This window comes from Lasioglossum baleicum, chromosome 14 (assembly GCF_051020765.1).
Source record: "Lasioglossum baleicum chromosome 14, iyLasBale1, whole genome shotgun sequence".
NCBI lineage: Eukaryota > Metazoa > Arthropoda > Insecta > Hymenoptera > Halictidae > Lasioglossum > Lasioglossum baleicum.
Genome location: NC_134942.1, coordinates 8,243,960 through 8,269,980, shown reverse-complemented (window position 1 = coordinate 8,269,980; position 26,021 = coordinate 8,243,960). Strand labels below are relative to the sequence as shown.

Below are 26,021 nucleotides of genomic sequence, written 5' to 3'. Positions count from 1 at the left end.
ATTATTGGGCGATCGACGGCGAAGCTATTTTTCAGAAAGCTGTTTTTAGCGCGTCGCAATTCATAATTTTTTACTGTGTCAACACGCGTTGTCCGAGAAAGTGTCGATTTCCAGCTCAATAGTAATGACCTGTCATAAACCTCTCCATAGAGAACAATCCCGGGAACGGTCAGCAAATGCTGGTACAATAAACTCCGAGTTTCCAAAACGAGGGCCGTCCTGTCGGTCGATGCAAGACGAAACTAGAAGGGTCTCACAGACGGGCCTACCTGGGCCTAACCACACATTTGAAATGTTTGCCAGACGGCTCTGAAGTCACCAAGTCTGTCTGATGTAGGACCCACTATGATCTTACCCTAAGGGAGTTGCATTACATTTCTCGTAATTCCCTCGTTCAAAGAGATCGATTTTCATCGTCGCTTGCGTAGAATATTCTATCACAGCGATTTTTTCAAATTATCAGCTCCGTATACTTTCAAACGTCCACGTGGGGTCCGAGTTTAATAAATAAAATGCTAAAACCCCGCCCCACAGGGATTTGCTTGAAATGTTTAAACAAATATTCTACACACGGTGTTATAAAATGCAGCGTATTTTTCGAGTTATGAATTATTGAAGTTGACCTTTCACAACGTAAAAAGCAATTTTTCAAGCGACCAATGAATTCCACTAGTTTTTCGAATGGACTCACCTGTCGTGAGTCCCGGCCGCGAGGGGATCATTTTCGTCGGAACAGTGTGTCCGCCCACCCTCTATTACCCGATAAACCCTCCAGTATTTTTTCGGAGAAGGTATATCATTGTTTCCCTAATTTCTTTTCCTCTATAGGAGAAAGTTTCGCCTTTCACGAAAATCCCGAAACTTGTCTTAAGGAAGACGCACACGTGCTCCCTGCGGGAAGATTGTATATCGTCTTTGCTGGAAGAGCTTCTTAACCTTTCACCTGTCACTGTGCCGTAGTTGGAATAAAATTTGAAAATCCTCAAGTTCTATCAGAAAGGTTTCTCCTACTTTTTAATTACGATTCTTTGATGCACAAATTTGTTCACTAATCGTCGACTTCACTTTGATATTTCGAGTACGCTCGAAAATTTTGAGTTTATCGTAATTTTTACGATATTCAACAATGAACACGCTTGTTAAATCAACATTTATATGGAATCAGTGTAGTGTTAATATCCTGTTTCGTTAAACAGAGGTTCACACAAAATTTCACAATCGTAATAAATTTTCGTTAATCAACACTGATCAAATTCTAAATTAAAATGTTACATGATATAAGAACATTTCTCGATTTATTCGAATGTAACATCTCGAAACGAGAAATATATGACTTGGACCACTGTCAGAAGTTGATTATTTCAGTCATCAATTTAAGTATCTCTAATAATTCGATCACAAAAAACGAGTTCACCGCATTGGCACGTTCCAAACACTTCGGGAAGACTAGATTACTATAATTTCCACTAGTTATGCTACACCGAGAGAGGAAGATGGACCCGCGCGATTGGAAATGCTATTAAAGGTCGATTAGAAAATCTTCACCGGAGACTTTGAAAAAACTGTTCTAATTACCGGTGGCTGATTCGTTAATTTCTGGGACGAGGAGAGACTTGGAAGGACTTTCGACTTACCGGACGCGTCGACCGCCGCGAAGATGAGGAAGAGGCATGCTAGGGCCGTCCCCATGAGTCGAGGTGGATGCCCCATGACGTCGTCCCCGTAGAGAGAAGCCCGATCGTAGTAGGCCTGTCACACAATATCAGCTGGGACACGAGAGAAGCGGCCACGGTAGAACACCACAAAAGCTTCGATGATTTTCTTCGTGCGTGCTTTTATGCTCTCGCTGGTCCCCTCTCCCTCTGCTCTTTGGCTGGCTCCAATGGCTGGCTCTTGTCGCCATCGTGTGCCCCATGGCAGCTGGACATTGGCATACGGTTCGTGTGTACTCTATTCATCACGCTGACACTGAGATAACGAGATCCCGAGCGTGTCGCCGCCGTCGCTGCCCGCAAAAGGAAACAGCCGACAGCGTGGCGGCTCGACAAGACACCGGGTTACACTCCTTGAACGTTTACCTGTGAGTACCTGCGACGATTAGAGTGCCCTTTGTGCCATAACAGACCTCGGTGCACGCTCCGCCACACTACGATCCCCGTCATACGTTTATTCGTCATGCTACCGGGATCTTTCATTGTACACAACCGTGACCTTCGATCGGTATTGGATTTCAGTATCTCGATCGTGATCTCTCTCACAAGGGAAGGACCCCAAGTGTCCGACTTCGATTTTGATCATTTTTTGTGAGATGATGGTACATGGATCCCTAATTACGTATGCAAAATATTAGGTGTAGTTACTCGATAGTTTTAAAGATATAAACAATTAAAGTTTCATACTCGTAGTAGTTTTCGAAGTTCCATTAGCCGTGTAAACAGGTGTGAAACTTTAATTGTTTATATCTTTAAAACTATTGAATAACTACACCTAATATTTCGCATACATAATTAGGGGTTCATATACCATCATCTCACAAAAAATGATCGAAATCGAAGTCGGACACTTGGAGTCTTTCCCTTGTCAGTAGGTTCTACCCTGTCTTCTACCAGATTTTTATGTGGTAGCTTTGATTGTTGACACAAGTGTTGTGTGTGTGTGTGTGTGTGTGTGTGTGTGTGTGTCATAGGTAGACAGCGGATTTTATGCATTTATAATAAAAATGAGTACTGCCCGTCCAACGAGAGTTGGCACAGATTTTGCTAGTGGGGTGCAGGGGGATCTGCGAGACCCCACTCCTGACGCTCGGCTGCGGATCCCACTCTTGAGCTTAGGTTCTGGCGGGAACGGTCTTGATAGGAGCTCGGCGGCACCACATCGTTCTATTGCAGCAGAGTTGGGCAGGAATTAATTACATGAGTAATTAATTACATCTTCAATTACAATTACATGTAATTGTAATTGTATTTCTGCAATTCCAATTCCAATGACATGTAATTGTAACTGTAATTGTTAGTAGCAGTTACAAGCAATTGTGGCTGGTAGCTGCAATGCCTTTCCAAACTCCAAACAGACGACGCTCGCGCGTCGCGCGTGAACGTGAACATTCACACGCGACGCGCGAGCGTCGTCTGTTTGGAGTTTGGAAAGGAATTGCAGCTACCAGCTACAATTACTTGTAAGTCTTGTAACTGCTACTAACAATTAGTTACAATTACATGTAATTGGAATTGGAATTGCAATTACTTTCGCTCAACCAGTAATTGTAATTGCGGACCACAATTACAATTACAGTGATTCGTCAAGTAATTGCAATTCCAATTACAATTACATGTAATTGTAATTGTATTTCTGCAATTCCAAATTACAGTAATTGGCAAGTAATTGTAACTGTAATTGAAATTACATTTTGCCCAACTCTGGCGTGCGGGAGAAGTGTTCCCGCCAGTGTCGCCAGATGAGGGGAGTCACGGTGAAATGATGTACCCCTTCTCTGATGACGGGGAATGAGTGGGACGAATGGGAGACACGTTGCACTTGCGCGATGGGGACCGTGGAGTGTGCGCCTGCGCACGGTGCTGGAATGTAATAGTGGAAGGGGTATGTAGGAGAGTACGGGAGCTCCGTTTGGAGCTCATTATGGCATCACTGGTTCCCGCTACTTTATATAGATGGCAACACTTGCGGTCCGACGAAACATGGCCGCACCGCGACCATCCCTCCCCGCCGTTTGGAGCCCCCTCTCGCCTAAAAGCCTACCTTATGCTCAGTCCTGTAGGTCCATGGTGCCAACTCTCGTTGGAAAATATGGCCAAATAACACATTCATTCTTCTTTTAACTATCTTATTAAGGTGAAAGTAATACACTGGTGGCCTTAAATCTTTTTAATACTTCCACTGTTTTAAATTGTACGTACCCATTTTTGTCATAAATGCATAAAATCCGCAGTCCATTGATCACAAACGAATCAAAATTTATTTCATTTAAAAAGACAGGCGTGACGTTCATATTTGTTAGACTTCGTCTAAAATCTTCACGACGAATGTGACTCGGTAAAATACGGCAAGGGGTTAAAACAGTAAAAACATTAGAAAAATATCATTTTCAGTCTACGTACAATATTCAGGGTGAAAGTCAATTTCTATTTTACTTTAGTTTGTTGCAATTCAGGTATCTAGAACATTTTTATTTTGCATATAGATCCGCTGTCTAGTTATAGATCTTGCAAATCAATTTCACCATTCAATCATTCCAGTTGAAAGGAATGCATTGCTCTACGATAATTGGAATTTGTATAAACATCCACCAGAATTTAACCCTTTGCACTCGCAGCTATTTCAACTCGAAGATTTCTTCCATCCTAGAATAATTCCATTTTACATGATTGTATCTTTTCATGGATATGAAATTGATACCTCCCTCGTACATACATAAATGCTTAGACTCGCCATTCGAGTAGCGAGGATTAATATTTCAAAGAGCAGGAATTCTTTTCCTGCCACTGTTATTGTAAGGGGACCTTCCCCTTCTCTTCTTTAAATAGGAGAGATCTTGAAGAGACGCCTGCAGGTTCTCGAAGGAGTGGTCGCAGACAGTGTCAAATTTTCACCCACATCAACCTCCATGATGTGCTTCTATGAGGGTGCGCAAGGGAGGGCTAGGGAACTCCAGCAACTGGTGTCTCTATTGAGAAACGTAGGTTTTTCCGTGCCAGCATATTGTCGGAAGACATAAATAACCCAGTCGTGTCTTCATTAGTTGCCTGTATTTTGTTACAGAGATTTATGGGCGAAATGTAAACCAGCAAAAATACTAACAGGATTTATAAATATTATATTGTTCTGAATTTACTAGAACGAATTGTAGAATATTATATTAAATCTCAATCTTTTAAAATGACTAAGAATATTGGGATACTTGTTCTTTATCTGTTGAAAGAAATTCAAGAATATCGTAATTGACATAAAATTCACCTCAGTCTTCTGGAGATATTGTACGGACGAAAGTAACCACTAAATACCTGCTAAGTGTTATTTAAAAGTAACTACTAAGTAAATTCTGAGAATTAAGGTTTTGCAGCATTTATAACAGAAAATGTTTTACATACCTAATCGAACAATAATTAAACGACAAGAATTTTTGAATGCGAATCTCTCTCGTGAAATCCGTATCTGGTAAATGAACGCGGTGTGCGCAATATCTTCACGGCCATCTCCGAAGCTGCAATTACACGATATTCGCTGCACAATAGCCCAGAAACATTAGGTAACTCATGCAGTGATAATAATAGCGCAGCGAGCAATAATGACACATGTGGCAAAAGGAAAAAAACAATAATATTTAATTGTTCAATGACGTTATACTGTATTCTGTGAATGTTCTGAATGTAGTATATCGTTGCTGGCCGTACCAGTTTACTTGAAAATAAAAGTGTAGACATGTTTGTTAATTCTCATCGCGTCTGTCTTACACAGAATTCGAATCGGAAGTCTTATCAGATCACTCATTGTCAGAATTATTCACTGTGTGTACGCATGCTCTACCCTAACATAGTCTATGTTAGTGATACGCAAGGAACGCCAGCGCATACGCAGATAAGATTGACTTTTCCAATGATTTCTTCGAGTTTATTTGCACTTGAAGTTTACGGAACAGTCTGTATGCAAATGTTGATGCATTATCTTTTGTTGCAGTCTGTTATTCTTCACGTGATAACATTGCATTCAAAGAACTCTTGCCGACCGCATTATATTAATTCTTTGTTACATAAATAACAAGTCGCATTTCTTTCTAAAACAATGCACGGTAAATTTTAATTCCTTGTTACATAAATAACAAGTCGCATTTCTATCTAAGACAATCCATGGTAAATATGAATTTTTTCTTAGATAAATAATCTTCTCTTTCGATAGAATTCATTCTGCACTCTCGTAAATCGCGAAAAAATTGTTAATCTTTCCGAGTGAAAGATTGAGTGAGTCATTGATTATATGAACATAATATCGATGATACCATAGGCGTCAGCAGAGAGTCACACATATTATGATCATCATAATTTACAAGACTGTGGATTTATATCACACGTGTCCATTTTTTTCCCGGGAAAGTTAGCAGCAAACATCTACGTTCGCAGAATCGCTGCTATTCATGGATAAACAAGTACAGGGTGATAGATGCCACCCTACTTTCTGCAGATCTATCATATGATTATATGTAGATCAATGATGTAATGAACAGGATTTAACTTATCATTTAGTGATGACTAAACTGCGGATCTTTATGCATTTATAGCAAACTGGTTGTAAAATTGAAAAACTTGAAGATGTCAATGTATGATTTCTCCTCTATTAAAATCATCAAGCGAAGAGATAACATTTAATTTAGTTTCTATTTCTTGCAATCGATGCAGATAATTTTTATTTTGCAGAAAGATCAGCAGTCTGGTGATGACTGAATAGCTTAACCTTCTCTCTGTGTATGGGATGCAGGATGCACCCAAGTTTGACACAACAAAACTAAGAAGATGACGAATGTAAAATTTCCAAAAAAGTTCTAGGAATGCTATCTGTGATATGTTTGAAAAATCGACAACGAGTCTCTTACGGAGACAAATTTTTTTAAATTTTTATTTTGCAGAAAGATCAGCAGTCTGGTGATGACTGAATAGCTTAACCTTCTCTCTGTGTATGGGATGCAGGATGCACTCAAGTTTGACACAACAAAACTAAGAAGATGACGAATGTAAAATTTCCAAAAAAGTTCTAGGAATGCTATCTGTGATGTGTTTGAAAAATCGACAACGAGCCTCTTACGCAGACAAATTGTTTCGGTCATTTTGCTCGAAAAATATGTGCACGGTTAACATTAGAGTATAATTTTTGTAGAAATTCAAAACGTCCTTATAATAATGGACAGGTTGGTAATAATACTTGCGAATATCAAACAGAATTTTGTTGGAACGTGGAGGACGTGAAAAAGGACGTCTTTCCACGTCAAGGGGTTAATGCAGAACGAAGTGAGCAACGGGACCATTCGAATTTGCATTAAAATCGGATCGAGCGGCGCGAATTGCCATGGAAACCGTTGGAAAATGAACGAGACGAGGAGACACCGGGAAAATTAGCCGAAGTCGAGCTCTACGTAAAAAGAGTCCGCGTTCGAGCAGGATTGTTTCACCAGAGGGTTACGAACTTCCTTTTAACAATTGTTCCACCAGGTGAAATGCAATTCCGGTGGAACGGTTAGTCTGCCGGAAATTACCCCTGACCCACCCCACCGCCATACCTTATTCAGCGACCGTGTTACAACGTTTTCGTTTCCTTCGTACAAATTGGGAGTGACGTACACGGATCCACCGTTACAGAAAATTGTACGAAAAGCCGCGTGGGTTCAATGGGGTTCCGCCATTTCCTCGAAGATTCGTCCGAGACCTTCAACTTGAACCCGAGCAGAGCTAATTGATCTTATCTAGCAGATGAAGGATTACAGTTTTCTTTTCAGGACGATGTAATGTTGTCCGGCAGATCATCCATTTCTTCGAAAGTGTTGACCTTTCACCGAGGGGACCATTCTTTTCTAATTGTATAATTCTAATTGTAGAAAAGAATGGTGACTATATATTTGATTAATAAAGCTGTTTAACCATTTAATATTATAAAAGACTTGGTGATAGACGTGGTGCAATCTTGATGTGTGTGACCAACATCCACTGCAAGAATAAGATAATATCGAAAAACTTCCGTTTATATAAATAAAAGAAATTTCGTTGTGACCGAGCTATTTACGTGTGGTTCGACTGTCGCGTAAAAGTTGCCAAGGATATTTAAAATTATCGTACGGGTGGTGGTACTCCCTCAGTTTCGAGAAATAAATGTCAACTCCTAAGTGGAATCTTGATCCGCCGAAGGATGCAAAAGGAAAGTTCGCTTACTTCTTCCCGGTCGCGAAAACTTAATCGAAAGTGAGCTATTTACTTGCGTAGTTCGACTTCAATTAACTCGCCAAGGGCTTCTAAAATTACTTGTACATAGTTTCAGATCTCGTGAAATAAATGTCACCTTCCGTATAATATTCAGAACTTTCGTGTTTGTTTAATTACGCACACATTATATCATTTCCGCAAAGTACAGAATTATTTGTAGCAAACATTTTTTTCCAATAATACATTTTTCAATTGTCCTTTTAATCGTAATTTCATTTTTCGTCAGAGACTTAAAAATAAGGGATGCTGTCAGTTTTGGGCAAATTTTATTTTAAATAATAAATAAACGCGTGATTTTAATTGCAAATAATAACTAAACTTTTGATTGAAATAGAAGTAATTTAAATAATTCCAAAAGTGATCTATTTATTATTTTCTTATTTGCAAATAAAAGATTATTTATTATTTGGATCAAGGTGGAAATCAAATAAATAGTTTTTGGTCTTCTCTTATTTCTTGTATTTTGTATATACAATGAACAGGTGCGCGTTTTAGCTGCTTATAAAAAATACAATTTATTTATTATTTTGAATAATTCTATTTAGAGAGACTTGCTCAAATAATAAATAATTATTTCTGCTTTTTATTTAAATATCCAAATAACACATAACTTGTCATTTAAATTGTTATTTAAATAATTATTTATTTAAATAAATTTATTTATTGCCCAACACTGGATGCTGTGCCCTCGGAAATTCAAACTCGATTTTATCCTGGGTTGTTTCAGAGGGGACATAATATCGTAAGTTTAATGTTTAATCGTGGCGGAGATAAATCGATTTATGATCGTCCCGTGTCACATGCAATCACAACTTTTTTTTCTGTCCCGGAGGCCTGTGGCTTATCGCGTTACGCGGTTCACTCTTTTCTTCCTTTTTTCTGTTTTTACTTTTTTGTTCGTTTGCACGTTGCCTTTTTCCGAAGCGAGCTCCCGTTTTGCATTTAGCTTTAATTGCCGTCGGTGCAGCGGTGCGGAAAAAAATAGATCGAGCGACAGGGAAATGCTTCGTTTATGGTCCGTAATATTTTTGTTTGAAACACTCCAATCTAAATGTGTACCTCTCGAAACTCCGTCTGCCGGACTGTTTTAACTCTTCGAATTATACTTGATAATCCAATTAATAATCTGACAAAAAATTCTGAACTAGTTTTATCAAGGTGCCTTTGTAATCGTTCATGCATAATTATCTGGTTCCAATTATGATTGGTGCATTTACAGTGCTGTGAATAATTATAAATTCAACCATATTTTTATGTTTTTCATAGTACTGAAACGAAAATTGACGAAACCGTTCATGCATTTTTACATTCTAATATAAAGCAAAAGTGAGCAAACAAAAAATAATAGTCTTGTTCCTCAGAAATCTAGGAAAAATGGCATTTGTTCTTAAAATTGTGGTTTAAGCTGTGAATAAGTATAGACTCATTATTAATTTTAATGTCTTTCAAGCATGAGTTTATGCACAATTATTATTCACAGCACTGTATAAACTAAAAAAATAATAAAGAAATTGACTGGATGAAATATAAAACAGCAAACGATTCGAAAAATTGAGAAATAATGAAACATTGTCTTGAATGCAATAAAGTCATTATGGGATGAAACCAATTTTTATTTTACAAACTTTATTTTAACTAGTCCTTATGTATATAAATAATGTTGTACAGTGTGTTGTACATGCAAAATGAGGATGAACGTAATCGAGGGCAACAATGGGAAACGTGTCGACCGCGGAACATTTTTGGAAATCCACCGCTGTTTGTTTCGTATTCCATTTCACCAACAAAATTTGATGGAGGCGCGAAATTTTTGCGTCTGGCTTATGTACTTTCGCTTCGGGCATTGTTTTCGCGCCGCATTTGGTGTACATTGAAAATCGCTCTTTCCGCGGATAGCAGCGAGCGCGTGAAATCGTGTCGCACCAAAGTTATACCAAAAAAGTAAATATCGTTCAGGATCGTTCACACCGCCGCTGAAAATGTGATTGCGAGTTTCAATGTATTCGATGTTCCAGCTCAAAGAAATTGTGAACTTTGGGAAAAGAATATTCTGTTCTGTTTCCAACTGAAGAGATCCCATAATAATTGCGCGACACACGTATACTTTGAAATAAGGTAATCGTTCAGAAATGTATTCCACAAATTTTCCCAGAAAAAATTCCGGAGGGTGTGAGCAAGTTCGAAATCGCCGAAAGTTTCTCGAAAACGTCGGCACGCGAGATAAGGGAGATCGTTCGTTCCGGATCGACGCGAGCGCGTTACATAAATCCAAAAATACCTTGTAAGTACGAGGAAAGTACAGATCCGATAACCCCGGCATTCTAATAAATTATTATCAGCTCGGATATCGGCAGTGTTTATGCGAGTCTGTTCGTCGCGTTTTCGTTCTTCGGACTAGTTCGGAATTTCAACTTGACGGCACGTTGGAAAAAGCCTCTAAGCCAGCGGTTTCCAACCTTTATGCTACAGTGGCCGAAATTTCTATAAAGTCATCTTCTTTTTCATAGATATTTAAAAAAATGTCACCATTTTTCTTAATTTATCGTATCTGGTCTTGTGCCTTGTAGACACTCGGATAGAGGGACTGCGTACTCTAGACCGCTATGTTTACTATTTACGTGTGTTTTGATTTTTTTCTGTGTGGTGCAGAACACAAGTGTGAAGTTTCTATAAAGTCACTTAGTGTTTCTCTGTATTCTGAGCAGAGAACTACGGAAAACCGCGAATATTCTAAAAGTATTAGTTTTAGAACTCACAGAAATCCTGTTTGTTATAATTTGATTCACGTGTATGAGAATGCCGAGAGGAAAAGTACTATGTAACAAGTGAAGAAAAAGCATCAATCGCGATGCTTATAAAGATATGGGCTGCTCTAATCGCGCAATTGCTAAGAAAACTAATCGGTCATATACTGTGATTAATAATTATATCAATTTACGTGAAAATTACGGAAAAAATCATGTTAAAGGTAGTAATAAAAAATAGTCAAAGAGACAACATTCAATATTAATGAGGTCTGCAGCTAAGGAAAGGAAAAATGCAGCACATTTTCGAGCTGAATTGGAGCTCCCAGTAACAACAAGACGTGTGCAACAACTTTTAAATTCTTCTGGACAAAAATACAACGTAAACCAGGCTTTAAAGAAGTACATAAACCGGCCCGTATTGATTTCGCACGGGCACAAAACACAGTGACTTTATAGAAATTTCGGCCACTGTACTACGCCTCTCTAAAAAAAATATTTTTTACCGCGCCTCCCTATCTTTTGATAGATGTAATCATATATATACACGGTTTAAATAATAATAACATAATGCAATAATGTAGTCCGCGTCTCTCAGATTGGAAACTGCTCTAAATGACCAATTGCACACGATAATTTTCTAGGAAACAAGATTACCAGCTGAAATAATCTACGGTGTACCGAGGCCGGATGCGTAAACACGCTCCCGGCAGATAATTCGGCGGCAGAGATAATCACTTGAACGGAAAATTGCCAGACAAGTCGTGAAAAACTTCCTGTAGAAAGCAACGTTGATTAGACTCCCCGGAAATCTTCTGAAGCTGATAAGCTGAGATCTTTCACTGTTTACCAAACTGTTCTTTCGACTTGCTGCTTCAATTTTCCAATAAAATGAAAATCGACTAATTAAATATGTTTATACAGTCAGGAAAACATTGTTTTATTCGCTGAATAATTAAATACATAATACAGTGTTGTACGCGTATGCATTGATTAATAATGTTCATACAGTCAGGAAAACATTCTTTTGTTCGCTGAACAAATTAAATAAATACGTAATCAAACAATGTAACGTGTTCAGGTAAATAAATAGTGTTGTACGCGTCGACCTCGTTCGAAGAATAAACACTTCATTGGATTATCAACGAATCAATTAGTGCATCATTACGTTAACACGACTTCCTTTTCTTTGTGAATGGCTCTCGGGCCACGTGGACCGTAGTGAGACAATGAATTATTATACCAATTGGAACGACTCAATTCGAGCAGCTCAGCGTCGCGCCCAGTTATTAATCCATTTCGAAAATGACGCTGTGTGTAATCTGTGCATTCTTTCGCCGGCCGAAGCGTTATTAACATATTCCGGCTGCCGGATGGGCCCCCCTACCGGAAATGGATTTGATGCCAGAGTTCGTGACGTACACGAGCATCACTGTCATCCAGATCATTGTTTTCACCGTGTGCTTGTTACACGGCTAATCGAAACTAACGAACGGCAGATTAACAGGGGAGAACTTCTTTCTCTTTGTGATAAGTAGATAGCGAATCTCTCTTTATGTAGTATAAAACATTTTCTACGTGTGAAAATGCAACAAGTATTTTTTTTCTTAATTATGTTCAATAGGCTGAAAATAATTAGACAGTATTTCAAAATCTTTTTAATGCTTTTACTGTTTTGAAGTACACCTCGTTTTTGTCATAAACGCATCAAATCCGCTGTCTGCTTATAAGGCACGTCCATGCATTTAATATTTAACATGCAGTGAAGCTTTTATAATGTTCTAAGCTGAAACCTAACTGAAAATGATGAAAATGAATAATGTTATTTAATCGGTCCTCGTGGAAATAAGCTAACCAGGAAAAATTCTGTCGAAACGGACGGTTTCTCGAGTGAGAATCGTGGACTTCGTACGTTTCGATTCCTGAGTCATTTGTTTGTACCACGCGTTTGTCGATAGTGAAAGGACTCCAATTATGTTCGACTAACGATCGTTTTGTTCTATTTAATGGCTCCTTATCGAATCGATTCGGTGCGTTCGCATTCTAATTGGTTAAACAGAGACAACGCAACGGAAGCTGCTGTAAAATAGAGCGATCAATTCTTTTTTTTATACCGCGGACAATGTCGAAGTTTTCGAAAAGATTTCTGACATACAATTCTCCGTATGTTTGTACAAAAATGGTGTACGATTGCTGTTCTATTTAATTGAAGCTGACGATAAAAGCATCTTCGAACTCGAAAAAAATGTAGACTAAGCGGAATCGCATTCGGCCATTAATTATTATTGATTTTGTTGCTATCGACAATTATACAACCGTTTCGTAACGCTGCGACAATGTTTGTAACGATTCGTAACACACACGAGATAACGTGTGGAAGAACGAAAGAAATGCAAAAACTTGGGAGTAGAGATTACGATGAATATTCAAAGGGGTGCAGGAGAAAATCACAATCTCATTGAAGATCAAGAAAAATTTCTCTATTTCAAATTGAATTTAGGTGATAAACCTTATGTGGAAAGTATAAAGAAATTTCTATATTAATATTTTCTAATAATGAGTTTTACCACTGCACTTACCTGTACAGCCAGCGGAAATATTTTTCACATTTAAAATCTGAACAATTGCAGTGACGCTTGATTCGCTTGATCGAATAATTTTTACGGGGGTTGGTACTTGTTTCTGAGGATCGCACAAGGATCAGAAGGGTAGGAATAACTCTCGGGAATCAGGATGAAAATTCAAAGATCGCGAAACGAGCAGCTTCTACAAGAGTTCGTGTCCACGGCTCACAGATAACACCGTGACCGTTGCTCCATGAAGAGTAAACAAATATTGGAGTCAAGAGTCCAAGCATTCGCTAATCGCTCGTGTCGTCAACGGAACTCGGAAAACGTCTTTCCGACATACACATACGTACACATATGTAACCGCGAATCGAGAAAACCGGAAATTGTGCTGGTGAGAAGTTCGAACTGCCTCCGCAAGTTTCTCGCACCTGTTACAAATTATGTTACACGTTTTAATGCACTGAATACGTCAAATATGAAAAGGTAATGCAATTGTTGTCCTTTATGTATATTGTCCTGTTTATTAAAATTCTTCATTCAGTTATTAGAACTCTCCTTTTTTCGAAGACACTCTTTTGGCTGGCAATGTTACAGATTGAAACGTCTCACAGAGGTCTAGAAGTTAGTTCTAGTGCGAATTAATTATTGTGCGAGGAAAAAATTGACATTTTGTGTAAAAATTACTTTTAAACATTTCAGTAAAGTAAATAAAACATAATTTACAATACTGACTACTTGTTTATTAATATAATAATTAAGTGTTACTGTCGGAGTTTGTATTTGATCGAATTTTTGGTGATTTTACAATCTGCGAAGCTTCGGGATCGAGACGTAACTTTTTACTACACTTTTCCTGCAGAAAAGATACGTACATAGATACATTTACTAAAATATTAAAATAAAGTGATAATGGGATTGCGGAGGATCGCGTTTTCACTTTGCCGTTCATGGAGATGAAGTAAGCTTTTCAAATTAAATACTTCGCAACGCGTGCAAATTTTATAAAACTTACGACATATTCTAATAATTTTTCTTAAATAAGTATCAGCTCATAAAATATATGATAAAGTGTGTGTGAAGGAAACGTAAACCTACCATTTCCAGTTACAGCCATACTGATAATATCACATATATTAACAAGATACTAACGCAATTTATGCACACTTCAAGAAAGAACCCGATAATTTGTAGCAATTGACTAACGCAGAAAAACAGCATGTGGTTACTGGAATGTTGACAGTCTTGCCAACAATAATACGGTGATGTGATTTACTAATTTTGCTTTTGTTATTGCAGTATACATATCAAACTATCATACAAGTATAAATTTTAACAGATTTACGTTAGTTGTTACGTACGTCTCTGGAAACATTGAAACATTTTTCTCGCGACTGAAACCACCGCAGATTTGAAGATTGAAGCCTCCCCTTTAAAACGAATGCTTGAAACTCGATCTACGATTTTTCCTAGTCGAGTTATCGAGCTTTGCAGCTGTACTGCAGACAGAGTTGGGCAAAATAAATAAAAATTTTTGCTCAACTCTGATTGCAGAGCACATTTGCCACAATTGAGGCGAGAAGACCGGAAATTGTGACACTTTCGAACTGTTAAGAATGATTTGACACGTTTTAATGCACCGAATACGAAAATGTGGAAAGATAATGCAATTGTTGAATATGCGATACGTTCAAGAAAGATCTCATTATGGAACGTGTCGGCGCGTTTATGGTCCTGTAACACGGTGCCATTTTCTTTCGGCGTCGCAGCAAGGATAACTGCATCAAGGCTGTTCTACCGCCGAGTAATCAAAGGGTACAAAGGGTTGTTTGTTTGCCATCCCCTTGAAAACGCGAGCCGTAGGATCCGCAACACGATTTTCAACGATACCAGCGCGCCGGACACGACCTTTGATCTGCCGGACACGCCGGCAACGGGAATCCGACGCGAGGTGTGCTCTCGAGCAGCCCTAGAAGCCTCGAGGATCGATCCTTGAAAATTGAATAACCACGGCGCCACAGAGAGACCCAGCTTTTTGCCCAGCTTCTCCACAATGCTTAAACAATTGCCCCTTCAAGCAGAGTTACACGGAATTACAATTGAATTACTCCACGAATTATAATTACAAAGTAATATACAATTACATTGAATCGTAAGCATATAACTACATTGTACATTGTATATGCTTCGTTCAATCGAATTACAATGTAGTTTGTAATTCTTGTAGTTGTTATTTACAATTTAAACACAATTACAAGGTACAGTGTAATTATGAATTACACAGGAGGAGGGGGCATTTATCCTGGCCACCTGGAATATCTCAAAAACTAAATTCCAGGGGAAAGAATATTTCAAATAAAAAGTTTAAATCGAGGAGGGTTGATGCAGCAGTTTTGTATACAGAGTAGGGCAATAACTATGTCCACCTTGAATATCTCCGCTATTTGTAATAATATGGGAAAATGTTACGAACAAAATTTGCACGGTACAGAGGGGGGCATATTGTGACATAAACATTTTCTGCGGGGGTGGAGGCATAGAGGAGATTTCAAGGTCAACTTGATTTTTTTAATGGAAACACCTGCTTTCTGTATTATGAGTCGATAGACTATCGAATTCTGAGTAAAAACGTATTGGTCTCCATATGTCCTAAATCCAATAGTTAAAGAGACATTATCGAAACAATTTTCTTTTACTTTGGATAATATCTCGTTAACTATTAGGACATATGATAGTCAACAGTTTTATACTCAGAAAAAATAGGACATTCCATTTGAAAAAAAATAAACGTTGGAATCACCTGGAAAACACGATGAACATTTAAAATGGATATGACTGCTGTATCAGCCCCTCCTTGACTTAAACAATTTATTGGAAATATTTTTTCTCTGGGATTTAGTTTTCGAGATATTCCAGGTGGCCAGGATAAATGCTCCACCCTGCATACAGCGTGGTCCACCTTCTCCTCTATTTTCGAATTTAAACATGTTCTTCTATTATTTTCAATCTATTAAACATATTAAGAAAGAATGAAAATCGTTATGCTGTCTACTTATAATCCAGCATCGTGCAAAAATCAGAGCTACGTTGTCGAAATAAGAATGATAATATAAAATCAATTAAAAGACAAAATTCGTACATCACTGCATCCATCTTTATCATAACTTTCTATCTTCATTTTGCATATCTTATAATTCGACAGCGGATTTCATGCATTCATGACAAAAACGAGTAGGTGTAATTTAAAGCAGTGAAAACGTTAGAATATTAAACATATTGAGACAGAAAATAAATATCTATTTCACTCTAGTTCGTTGAAATTTAGGTAGACTCATGATTCGCGCAATTAGCAATTACATTAAGCGAAAGGTTCGGATTATGTGATGTGTAACAATGTATTTCAATTAGCACAACTCTGCCCTCAAGCTTCTCGCACCTGTTAAACGTCATCCTATCCATTTCAACGCGCGAAAGTGCATAATAGTTCACCTAGTCGGATTTCTATCGGTATTAAACGATTATGCAGCTAGAATGGTGAAAAATTGTTGGTTGTATTTTAAGAAAATACGTTCCACGAGGAGCTTTCCGTGGCTTCTGGCATTTGGACGGCCCGCTTGCTGCCCCGAGCATCAACCTCGCATAATTCAATTTTATTTGGTACGGGGCCTGTGTTTAACGAGAGGGCATCCGGTGTAGAGCACGCGTGGACGTTCTCGCCGTGAATCGTTGAACTTTAGGTAATGCGCCGCGACATTTCCAGTCAGCAATTTATATTGATCGAATAACATCGAGGAACACACGCCGCCAGTTTTCGTTCGTCTCGTGTGTCGTTTTCCGAAACGTTACACCTTTCTTCTCGTTGGCCAACTACAATCTGGCAACTTGATAGTCCACGCGCTCTGTTCACGTGATTAATTAAAATCAACCGACTACAAATTATTGCTACTGACTAATCGGTAATTACGATTGATTAGCTTCTGTTCCCTGATGTTGCCTTGTCGTCGATCAAATAGTACGGACTACTAATTAAGACGGCCATTCGCGTTCGCTAACTACCGATGCATTTCCTGAAATTGTCTGGTTCGCGAGTGGTATTGTTTATTTGAATGATAAATTGGTGGATACATCGATGAAATTAGTTTTGTAGAAATGATGAGAATATTTGCTCATATTAATAGCTCTCGAATCTTGTTGACTATAATATTTTATAGTAAGCACTTTCAATGACCTAAAATGCAACGTTACGGGTTACATAAAGTTCGTTTAATGACTGTTGGAAAAATTGTTATTTTAAACTGATTAAGGTGACTATAATTATCTGTTATCTGCTCGAGCAGTTTAGATAGAACTAATTAAAGCGCTGCTAGCAACGAGTATTCGAACTAGTCCAATGTTAAGCGCAATAGTATTATTTAAAATAATAAGACAAATATTAAAAGGAACATGGATTTGTCAAATAAGATTGATACCACTGAAAAGCGAAGCGAACATGAATTGTTCGTATAAGAAAATTTCAGTGAAAAGTCAAAGGGGGGAGCACAAAATAGAATAAGATAAGAGAAAGTGAAGAGTCAAAGGAAGATTTTTATCCTCGATTTAATCTCCGCCGCTTTGACAATACAATTCTCCATAATGACAGCTATATAATACTCACTTTTCCACTCCTTTCGCGACGAGCTTTTATCATAGTTTCAAAAGAAATACTCTCTCAGCAGACCGTTCTCGATTATTATCTCGCAAGGCCGATTGCACTTCGGCATTGTTGTTCAACAATTTAGCAAACGTTGCAGGGGCGGGACATTTGAAATCTGAACGATTACGGTTCAGAGTGTGTATTCGGATCACGATACATACGACTGACGTCATCGTCCGTATAAATCTGTGTGAACGATATCGAGCAGTGACGTAATCGGACATACGTGATCCGAATATTTGCGTAAAATATTAAATGTAACATACGTGAACAGAAACTTGCGATCTGGCTTTCATCAGATTGCGTCTTTCGCCTAATAATAGACAGTTTCGCTATTAGAATCATGAATTTAGAATATTACTTGATAGTGTGGCATCGATAGTACAGTCATCGATCGTTGTCACACTTCGCTGTGTACTTCAATTCACAGTATCAATTTTTAACCATTTTTTTTTCTAACTATATAATAGGGCTCGGAAACATACTTCATTAGATATCTCTGTTCAAATGGTGAATTTTTTAATAGGAAATAGATTAGAGACTATTTGCTTCGTACTCCGTCATTAATGATAGACTTTAAAAAAAATGGTGAAACAGTCTCCAGCAATGTTTCACAAATGGCTGACAAACATTTTTAATACACTTTTTTAGTGCCAATTTTTAACCATTTTTTTCTAACTATATATTGGGGCTCGAAAACATGCTTCATTAAATATCTCTGTCAAAATGGTGTATTTTTTAATAGGAAATAGAGATTAGAGACTATGTTTCAACAATATTCTAAAAATTCAAATGATTACGATACATTTTGAGATTACCCTGTTAGCAGTCCGATCGAAAATGATTTAATCAGATATGTTTTCAAAAAATAAGCAATTTTTTTAATGTTACGATATTTAGCGAAATCCTCTAACAGATAGGCGTAAAAACAATGTTAGATGTATGTGGAGAAAATGGAAGGTAACCTTGAAAAATCATGAAAGAAAAAGAGTCGACAAAAAATTTGCTATTATCAAACCATGCTGTATCTGCTAAACAACATTTGTGGTTGACCCTGTATGAGCTCGTACGATCTGAATGAAAATATGGTCGTTGTACTTTTTAAATTGTTCTCGGATGCGTGGTAATTAATGAAATATTCCATCGACGACAGCGAGCGTGTTAACAAGAGATAGTCACCAAGAGTTTCATTCCATGGATGAGTCGTAGCTGTAAGATAGTAAATGTTGTTTATGGTTGGAATCAATTACTTGAACTTTAACTACGCCCCCGAAGGGATGAATAACGTAGGCGGGATGTGCAATGGAATTAACATTAACAGGTGACCGACCAACGTTGTCGCGCCGAGAACCATGTTAACGATCATTACTCACGCGAGACTAAATTTTGAGGAAAGTTACGGCGCTAAGCTCGTGGAAAATGGTGGTCGAATTATTTCGCTGGTGTAATAACTAGATTACAGATTTTTATTCCAAACTCTACCACTGTAAATATAGTTTCAGCAGCTGTTTATCACGTTACAAAAGTATTATCGAGTGATAGATCGGTGTTGGGGCGATTCGCATGGACGCGAATGTCGACAGGAATGTCGGAGATTCTGGGGTTTAGCCTCCCCCGAGTGGAATCCGATTCTGAACTACACGTAGAAATAGACAGGATGGGGCAGAATGTTCCTCCACCTGTTGAGTAGGATCGTAGAAGTTGAAAGGAGATATTCAAACGGATTTTGTAATGGGGGAATAAATCGCTTTCGCCTCGACAATTATTGGAAATCGTAATTCTCAATTAACGTCGCAAATTAATCATTCTTATCGCCTGCCGTGAGACCTTCAATGAACAATGGTGATACAGATTTTTCGAATAATCGTCGCTTTGCATAAACGGGCTAGTTATTCGGCCGGAATGAATCTTCGTGGATTAATTCGCTGATTTCATCGGAAAGTGGACCTTAATAAATAGACAGCGGATCCTTATGCAAACTAAAAATGTATTACCTGAATTGCAAGAAACTAGAATGAAATAGAAAATTACTTTCTTTCTTAATATGTTTAATAGATTGAAAATAACATCAGAACATGTCTAAATTCTTCTGTTTTTACCGTTTCAAATTCCACCTACACATTTTTCTTATAAATGTATAAACTCAGCTGTCTATATTGCTAAAATAAATTTGCATCCACAGTTATCAATTTCGCAGATTCATTAATGGAAAACATTAGATTGTCGGCATCGCAACGAGGCATCATCCTCTCGGACGATAATTTTCCAATCGAAGGAGATACTCCGGTAAGAAATTTTCCTCGCAGCAACAATGGCAATCACAGTACTGACACGTTGCCAATTGGAAAAACGCCGATAACGCTCATTGATAAACGGCACGTTCGCTCACGAGTTCCCTGGCACGTGTTTCTTTAATAGATCAGCATTAACGCATCCGCAGCGGTTCTTCTTTTTCAATGATTATCTAATCGCGCCACAGCAAGTCATTGAACAGTATACTGAAGCACGAGATACATACCACTTTAGTTATTCAAATTCTTTATTCAGTTATTAGAACTTTTAAGACACTCTTTTGGTCCAAATTTTTCTCGCGACAGAGACGACCGCAGATTTGAAGGTTGAAGCCTCCCCTTTAAAACGAGTGCTTCAAACTCGATCTACGATTTTTTTTAGTCGAGTTATTCAGCCTCGAAGGTGTACTGCACGTTTGCCAAAATTGAGGCGAAGCCGTCCCCACCATATCGCCGTTGCCATAACTACGAAGGTGCGCGCTGCACGAGAGGAATGGTGGTGGGGGAAGCAACCTGACCTACTGCAATCTACGTTCCTCATTTTCATTCTATGTATAAAACAGGCCCAAAAAATCGTAGAACAAGCTCCAAGCACTCGTTCCAAAAGGGAAGATTCAGTCTTCAAATCTATGGTGGATTCATTGAGAAAAAACATTTTTCCATGATTTCACAGATCACTTTATAGTAATAGTATTGCTCTGAAAAATGCATGAAAATTGTAGTATTTCGCAGCGCTCCCACTATAGACTGTCACTTGAAATAAACGATCGCGGAGCCGCTTGAAATAGACATCGTTTCACCGGGTGGAGAATTATTCGAACGATTTTTACGTTTACTTTTGCAATTACAGGGTCGCCTTTGTGGAAGGAATACAATGTTACAATTTCGCCGTTCACGTAATTGAGTATTGGCATGGGGAAATTGCGTTTCTTGTTTTCAAGTTTGCTTTTGTCGTAATGATAAATTTATTCAGCGAAGCGTAATACGGGAAAGGGGGCTCCGCTGTTGCGAACTTTCTTGCCCCGCGTTCTTTTGATTTCCGTTCTTTTGAACGTCCGGAGACTTCATTAGAGGTCTTCAAACCTCTTAAGTTTGCTTTACTGTGGTTCGTCCTCGTGGCTGGTCGGGTTTCTTAGATAGAACAAAGTATAATAAAGTTATACGATAAACGAGTAGACTGTGGATTTTTGCGTAAAATAGTAACGTATCGCTAGTTAACACTTTATAATGGATTATATATTTATATATTTATCATGGAAATCTGACAGAACATCTTGGGACTTCAATAGAGGTCTTTAAATCTCTTCACTGTAGTTCGTTCTCGTCGCTGGACGGGTTTGTTTTTAGATAGAACGAAGTATAATAAAGTTTTACGATAGACGAGTAGACTGTGGATTTTTGCGTAAAATAGTAGCATATCGATAGTTAACACTTTATAATGGATTATATATTTATATATTTATCATGGAAATCTGCCAGAACGTCTGGAGACTTCATTAGAGGTCTTCAAATCTCTTCACTGTAGTTCGTTCTCGTCGCTGGACGGGTTTTTTTTAGATAGAACGAAGTATAATAAAGTTTTACGATAAACGAGTAGACTGTGGATTTTTGCGTAAAATAGTAGCGTATCGATAGTTAACAGTTTACAATAGATTATATATTTATATAATATGATTATATGTATGTATATTTATATACAATTTATCATGGAAATCTGACAGAACATCTGGAGACTTCATTAGAGGTCTTCAAATCTCTTCACTGTAGTTCGTTCTCGTCGCTGGACGGATTTTTTTTTAGATAGAACGAAGTATAATAAAGTTTTGCGATAAACGAGTAGACTGTGGATTTTTGCGTAAAATAGTAACGTATCGCTAGTTAACACTTTATAATGGATTATGTATTTATATATTTATCATGGAAATCTGACAGAACATCTTGGGACTTCAATAGAGGTCTTCAAATCTCTTCACTGTAGTTCGTTCTCGTCGCTGGACGGGTTTTTTTTAGATAGAACGAAGTATAATAAAGTTTTACGATAAACGAGTAGACTGTGGATTTTTGCGTAAAATAGTAGCGTATCGATAGTTAACAGTTTATAATAGATTATATATTTATATAATATGATTATATGTATGTATATTTATATATTTATCATGGAAATCTGACAGAACATCTGGAGACTTCATTAGAGGTCTTCAAATCTCTTCACTGTAGTTCGTTCTCGTCGCTGGACGGGTTTTTTTTAGATAGAACGAAGTACAATAAAGTTTTACGATAAACGAGTAGACTGTGGATTTTTGCGTAAAATAGTAGCATATCGATAGTTAACACTTTATAATGGATTATATATTTATATATTTATCATGGAAATCTGACAGAACATCTGGAGACTTCATTAGAGGTCTTCAAATCTCTTCACTGTAGTTCGTTCTCGTCGCTGGACGGGTTTTTTTTAGATAGAACGAAGTATAATAAAGTTTTACGATAAACGAGTAGACTGTGGATTTTTGCGTAAAATAGTAGCATATCGCTAATCAACATTTCCCTGAATATGTTTGTTCCGGGTGATAATGGAAATCTGACAGAAACCACTAGACGCGGGACACACGCACATGTGCCCGTCATCGCCGCGACATTTCCGAGACCGTTAAAAATTAATTGTTTCCGACGCCGCGCCTGCGAACAAATTCAATTTAGCGTATGTTTGACGAGCAGTGCGGTTTCGTCCGCCAACCGGGATAAATGAGCGGTTCGCGGAGCAGAACTTTAATGGCAAAGTTCGCTCCGGTTTCAATGCGCCATACCATCGAAAGATATTAAGCTATGTCCACACCGAAGCAACCTCGAGCGACCTTTCGTCGCCCCTTGCCGCCATTCCTCCTAACTTTATTCGGTGAAACCAGCGGTATTTTCAAGACACGTCGACTAAAAGTTGATAGCGCAAAACTTTAAAATTAGAATGAAGTTTTTTTATAGAGGTTTTTTTTTATAAATTTTCAAATTTCTCAGTGTTTCTTTTTTAGATGTTCTCTTGTAACTCCGAAAGGGCACTGCTTTAAATCTGAAATGTAAAGGTGTTTCAAAGGCCCGCGACGCTCGACGTATAAAAAGGTTTAATCACAATCTCGAAAAGACTACGTTTTTCGAGCTGTCAGACGTTCTCTCTACGCCGCAAAAGTATGCGGACTGCCTCTTGAATAAAAGGGCACTCGAGTTACATGGAAATTCGAGGAATACGATAAAAAAAATACGCGACTCTCGAATGACACGGTATTTCAGTCGTGCAATTTTTTAGAGTCCCATTTTACGAAACAACATTTCTCTTCCCGACATCTTCGATTCGTAATTTTTACATGTATCGAGGCCTTACTAAAAAACGTGTTTTTTAAATTTTCAATATAGGTCCCCATAAAACGTTGTGATATGCAACTTTTAGTATTTTCTCTACAATTTCAATCAATTACAATTTTTGAAAAAATTTCTTTTCACATACTCTGGTGAACTAATTGCTCTAGCTTCCCAAAAAATTAATGGATTCACTATAAATAATAATAATGAATGTTGATGGGAGTCACTGTATGTTTAATAGAGATTAAAATTAATGTGACAGTATTTTAAAATATTTAAGATGCTTTTGCTGTTTTAAAGTAGACCTACTAATTTTTGTCATGAACGCATAAAATCCGCGCTGTCTGATTCTCATTCATCCATTTCTGAAATTGGCCAGTTCTCGAGATTTTAATGCAGCGTGTAAGTAGATCGTTATCGCCGAGACTTAATGGTGTAATCGTCACTAAATTTTCATTTCGTTGTTCTTTCTTCATTAACCGTGCACCTGGTGGCGTGAAGAAGGATCTGGAGAATGGTTGCGCGGAACGGCATAAAATTTGCATAAGCGGGCACGTTACACAAAAGGAACAGGAACGCGGATGAAAAACGCGAATGGAACACCGTGATGTCTACATCATGGTCACCCGTTCAATAATTCCATTCTCACCACCGCCATTGTGCGATTGATGAGGTCGCTTAATCGGTTTTTCTTCTCCCAATAAAACAGCCGGGCCAGCTGGGAAAATGATAATAATATTGTGCTGTTAATTTATTACGCGATTTACACAAACAAAAAGCGCATGATACGGGCCATTGGATGCGAAATGATCGTGCTTTAATGCGCGGATGTTTCTACTCTATTCAATGGAATTGCATAAGCTTGTGAAAACCGGCCTGTCCGGGGAAAATTCGATACTTGCTTTCTGATTTATTCTGCACAGATTTTCTGTTTCGAAAAACCGCTTTAAACAATCAGGCAAACAACATTTTTAGATTGTTATAAGTAGACAGCGGATCTTTATGGAAAATAAAAATTGTCTGTGTCGATTGCAAGGGGTAGAAACACTAGAAACCAAACAGAATGTTATTTCTTCCTTTAATAATTTTAATAGATGAGAAATCATGTATGCACATCTTCAATTTTTTAAATTTTCCTACAATTTTGAATTTCATCTATTCAGTTTTAAAGGTTCGTTAAACCGAACAAAATTTTATCAAATCAGATCAGAATTTTATTCAGATTTTTATATAAGACCACTTCCATAATTATGGGCACAATTTATGGATTTATTGCACCCACAATTTGACGGATTCCGCAGTGGTAAAGCCCGAGGAATGCTCACGCGAAATCGCGGAAAATCCATTTGTAACCGTACGAGAATGTCTTAAGGGAGAGAGAGAGAGAGAGAGAGGAAGCTCTTACAAAGGTGTAGGAAATAGACCCGGCGACCGTATTTCCGAGATTCATCGAGGGATGCTCGGTTAATTCTCAGCCGGAGAATGCCAAGCTTCTCTTATCTTCCTCGAATCAGCCGGATAAGTGTCTGGAATCCTTTCAAGCCGAATCTTATCTGCCGTCGCGTCGCATGGATGGAACATCCTTATAGTGTTTCTTTGCTGGTAGCAATTTTCTGTGAATTGAAATCGACACGGAATATCCTGGAGCGCGTCTTACTGTTGGCAACCTTCGAAATCCCCTGTAATTGCAGACTACGCGGATCGAACTGCTCCCAGGATCGAACCTAATACTTCTCCGGGCCATTTGTTACACGATCTTTTCGTTCCCTTTCAGATCGCAATCGATGTTTTTTTTTAAAGAGGATACACTCATTCAGTCTGGTCGAAAAATATATTCTTGGAAGTGTGGCAATCTTTAAATTGTTCTCCTGATATTTATGCTTGATTTTAGTGAAATAATTATGCAACATAAAAATTGTTTCATAACTAGTTGATAAATATTTCTGATGTGTTGGTTCACTATTAAAATTGCTGCTGCTGTTGAGAAATTGATTAATGCCATTAATCGTGTAGATTTTTACAAAATTATGAAACAGTCGCCAGTAAGTGATCTATTTTCATAAATAGTTTCGTAAACAGTTAATAAATATTTTGAATACATTTTTTGATGTGTTGGTTCAATATTAAAATTCCTGCTGCCGTTCAGAAAATTTGTGATACTTTGCCATTAATGATAGCAATCTGTTTTGACAAATAGTTTCACAATAGCTGATAAACATTTTTAATACACCTCTTGATGTGTTGGTTCGCTATTAAAATTGCTGCTGCCGTTGAGAAAATTTGTAACACTTTGCCATTAATGATAGACTTTAAAAAAATGGTGAAACAGCAGCCGGTAAGTAGTTTCTTAAATATTCTTTTTGCGAGCGATCTGGGAGTGCATTTGGAAAATGAAT

General features: G+C 37.9%; 1 protein-coding gene and 1 long non-coding RNA gene across 3 annotated transcripts in view; one reads left to right on the top strand and one right to left on the bottom strand.

Annotated features, from left to right (window-relative positions):
- The window catches only part of Apolpp (retinoid- and fatty-acid binding glycoprotein apolipophorin), a 32,686-nt gene extending 30,913 nt beyond the window's left edge, over positions 1 to 1,773 (bottom strand). Inside the window, exon 1 of the mRNA XM_076438098.1 lies at positions 1,635 to 1,773. Coding sequence (XP_076294213.1) covers positions 1,635 to 1,710 — 76 coding nt within the window. The 5' untranslated portion in view covers positions 1,711 to 1,773. The remainder of the gene's footprint in view (positions 1 to 1,634) is intronic.
- Positions 1,774 to 1,906: 133 nt separating this feature from the next.
- LOC143215756 (uncharacterized) lies at positions 1,907 to 20,174 on the top strand. 2 transcript variants are annotated; one of them, XR_013010434.1, is made up of 5 exons: positions 1,907 to 2,080; positions 4,542 to 4,693; positions 4,777 to 6,328; positions 6,426 to 6,530; positions 6,635 to 20,174. It is a non-coding gene; the product is annotated as an uncharacterized LOC143215756 (long non-coding RNA). The 2 variants fall into 2 exon arrangements; XR_013010433.1 differs by having other exon boundaries at positions 6,426 to 20,174.
- The last annotated feature ends 5,847 nt before the right edge of the window (positions 20,175 to 26,021 follow it).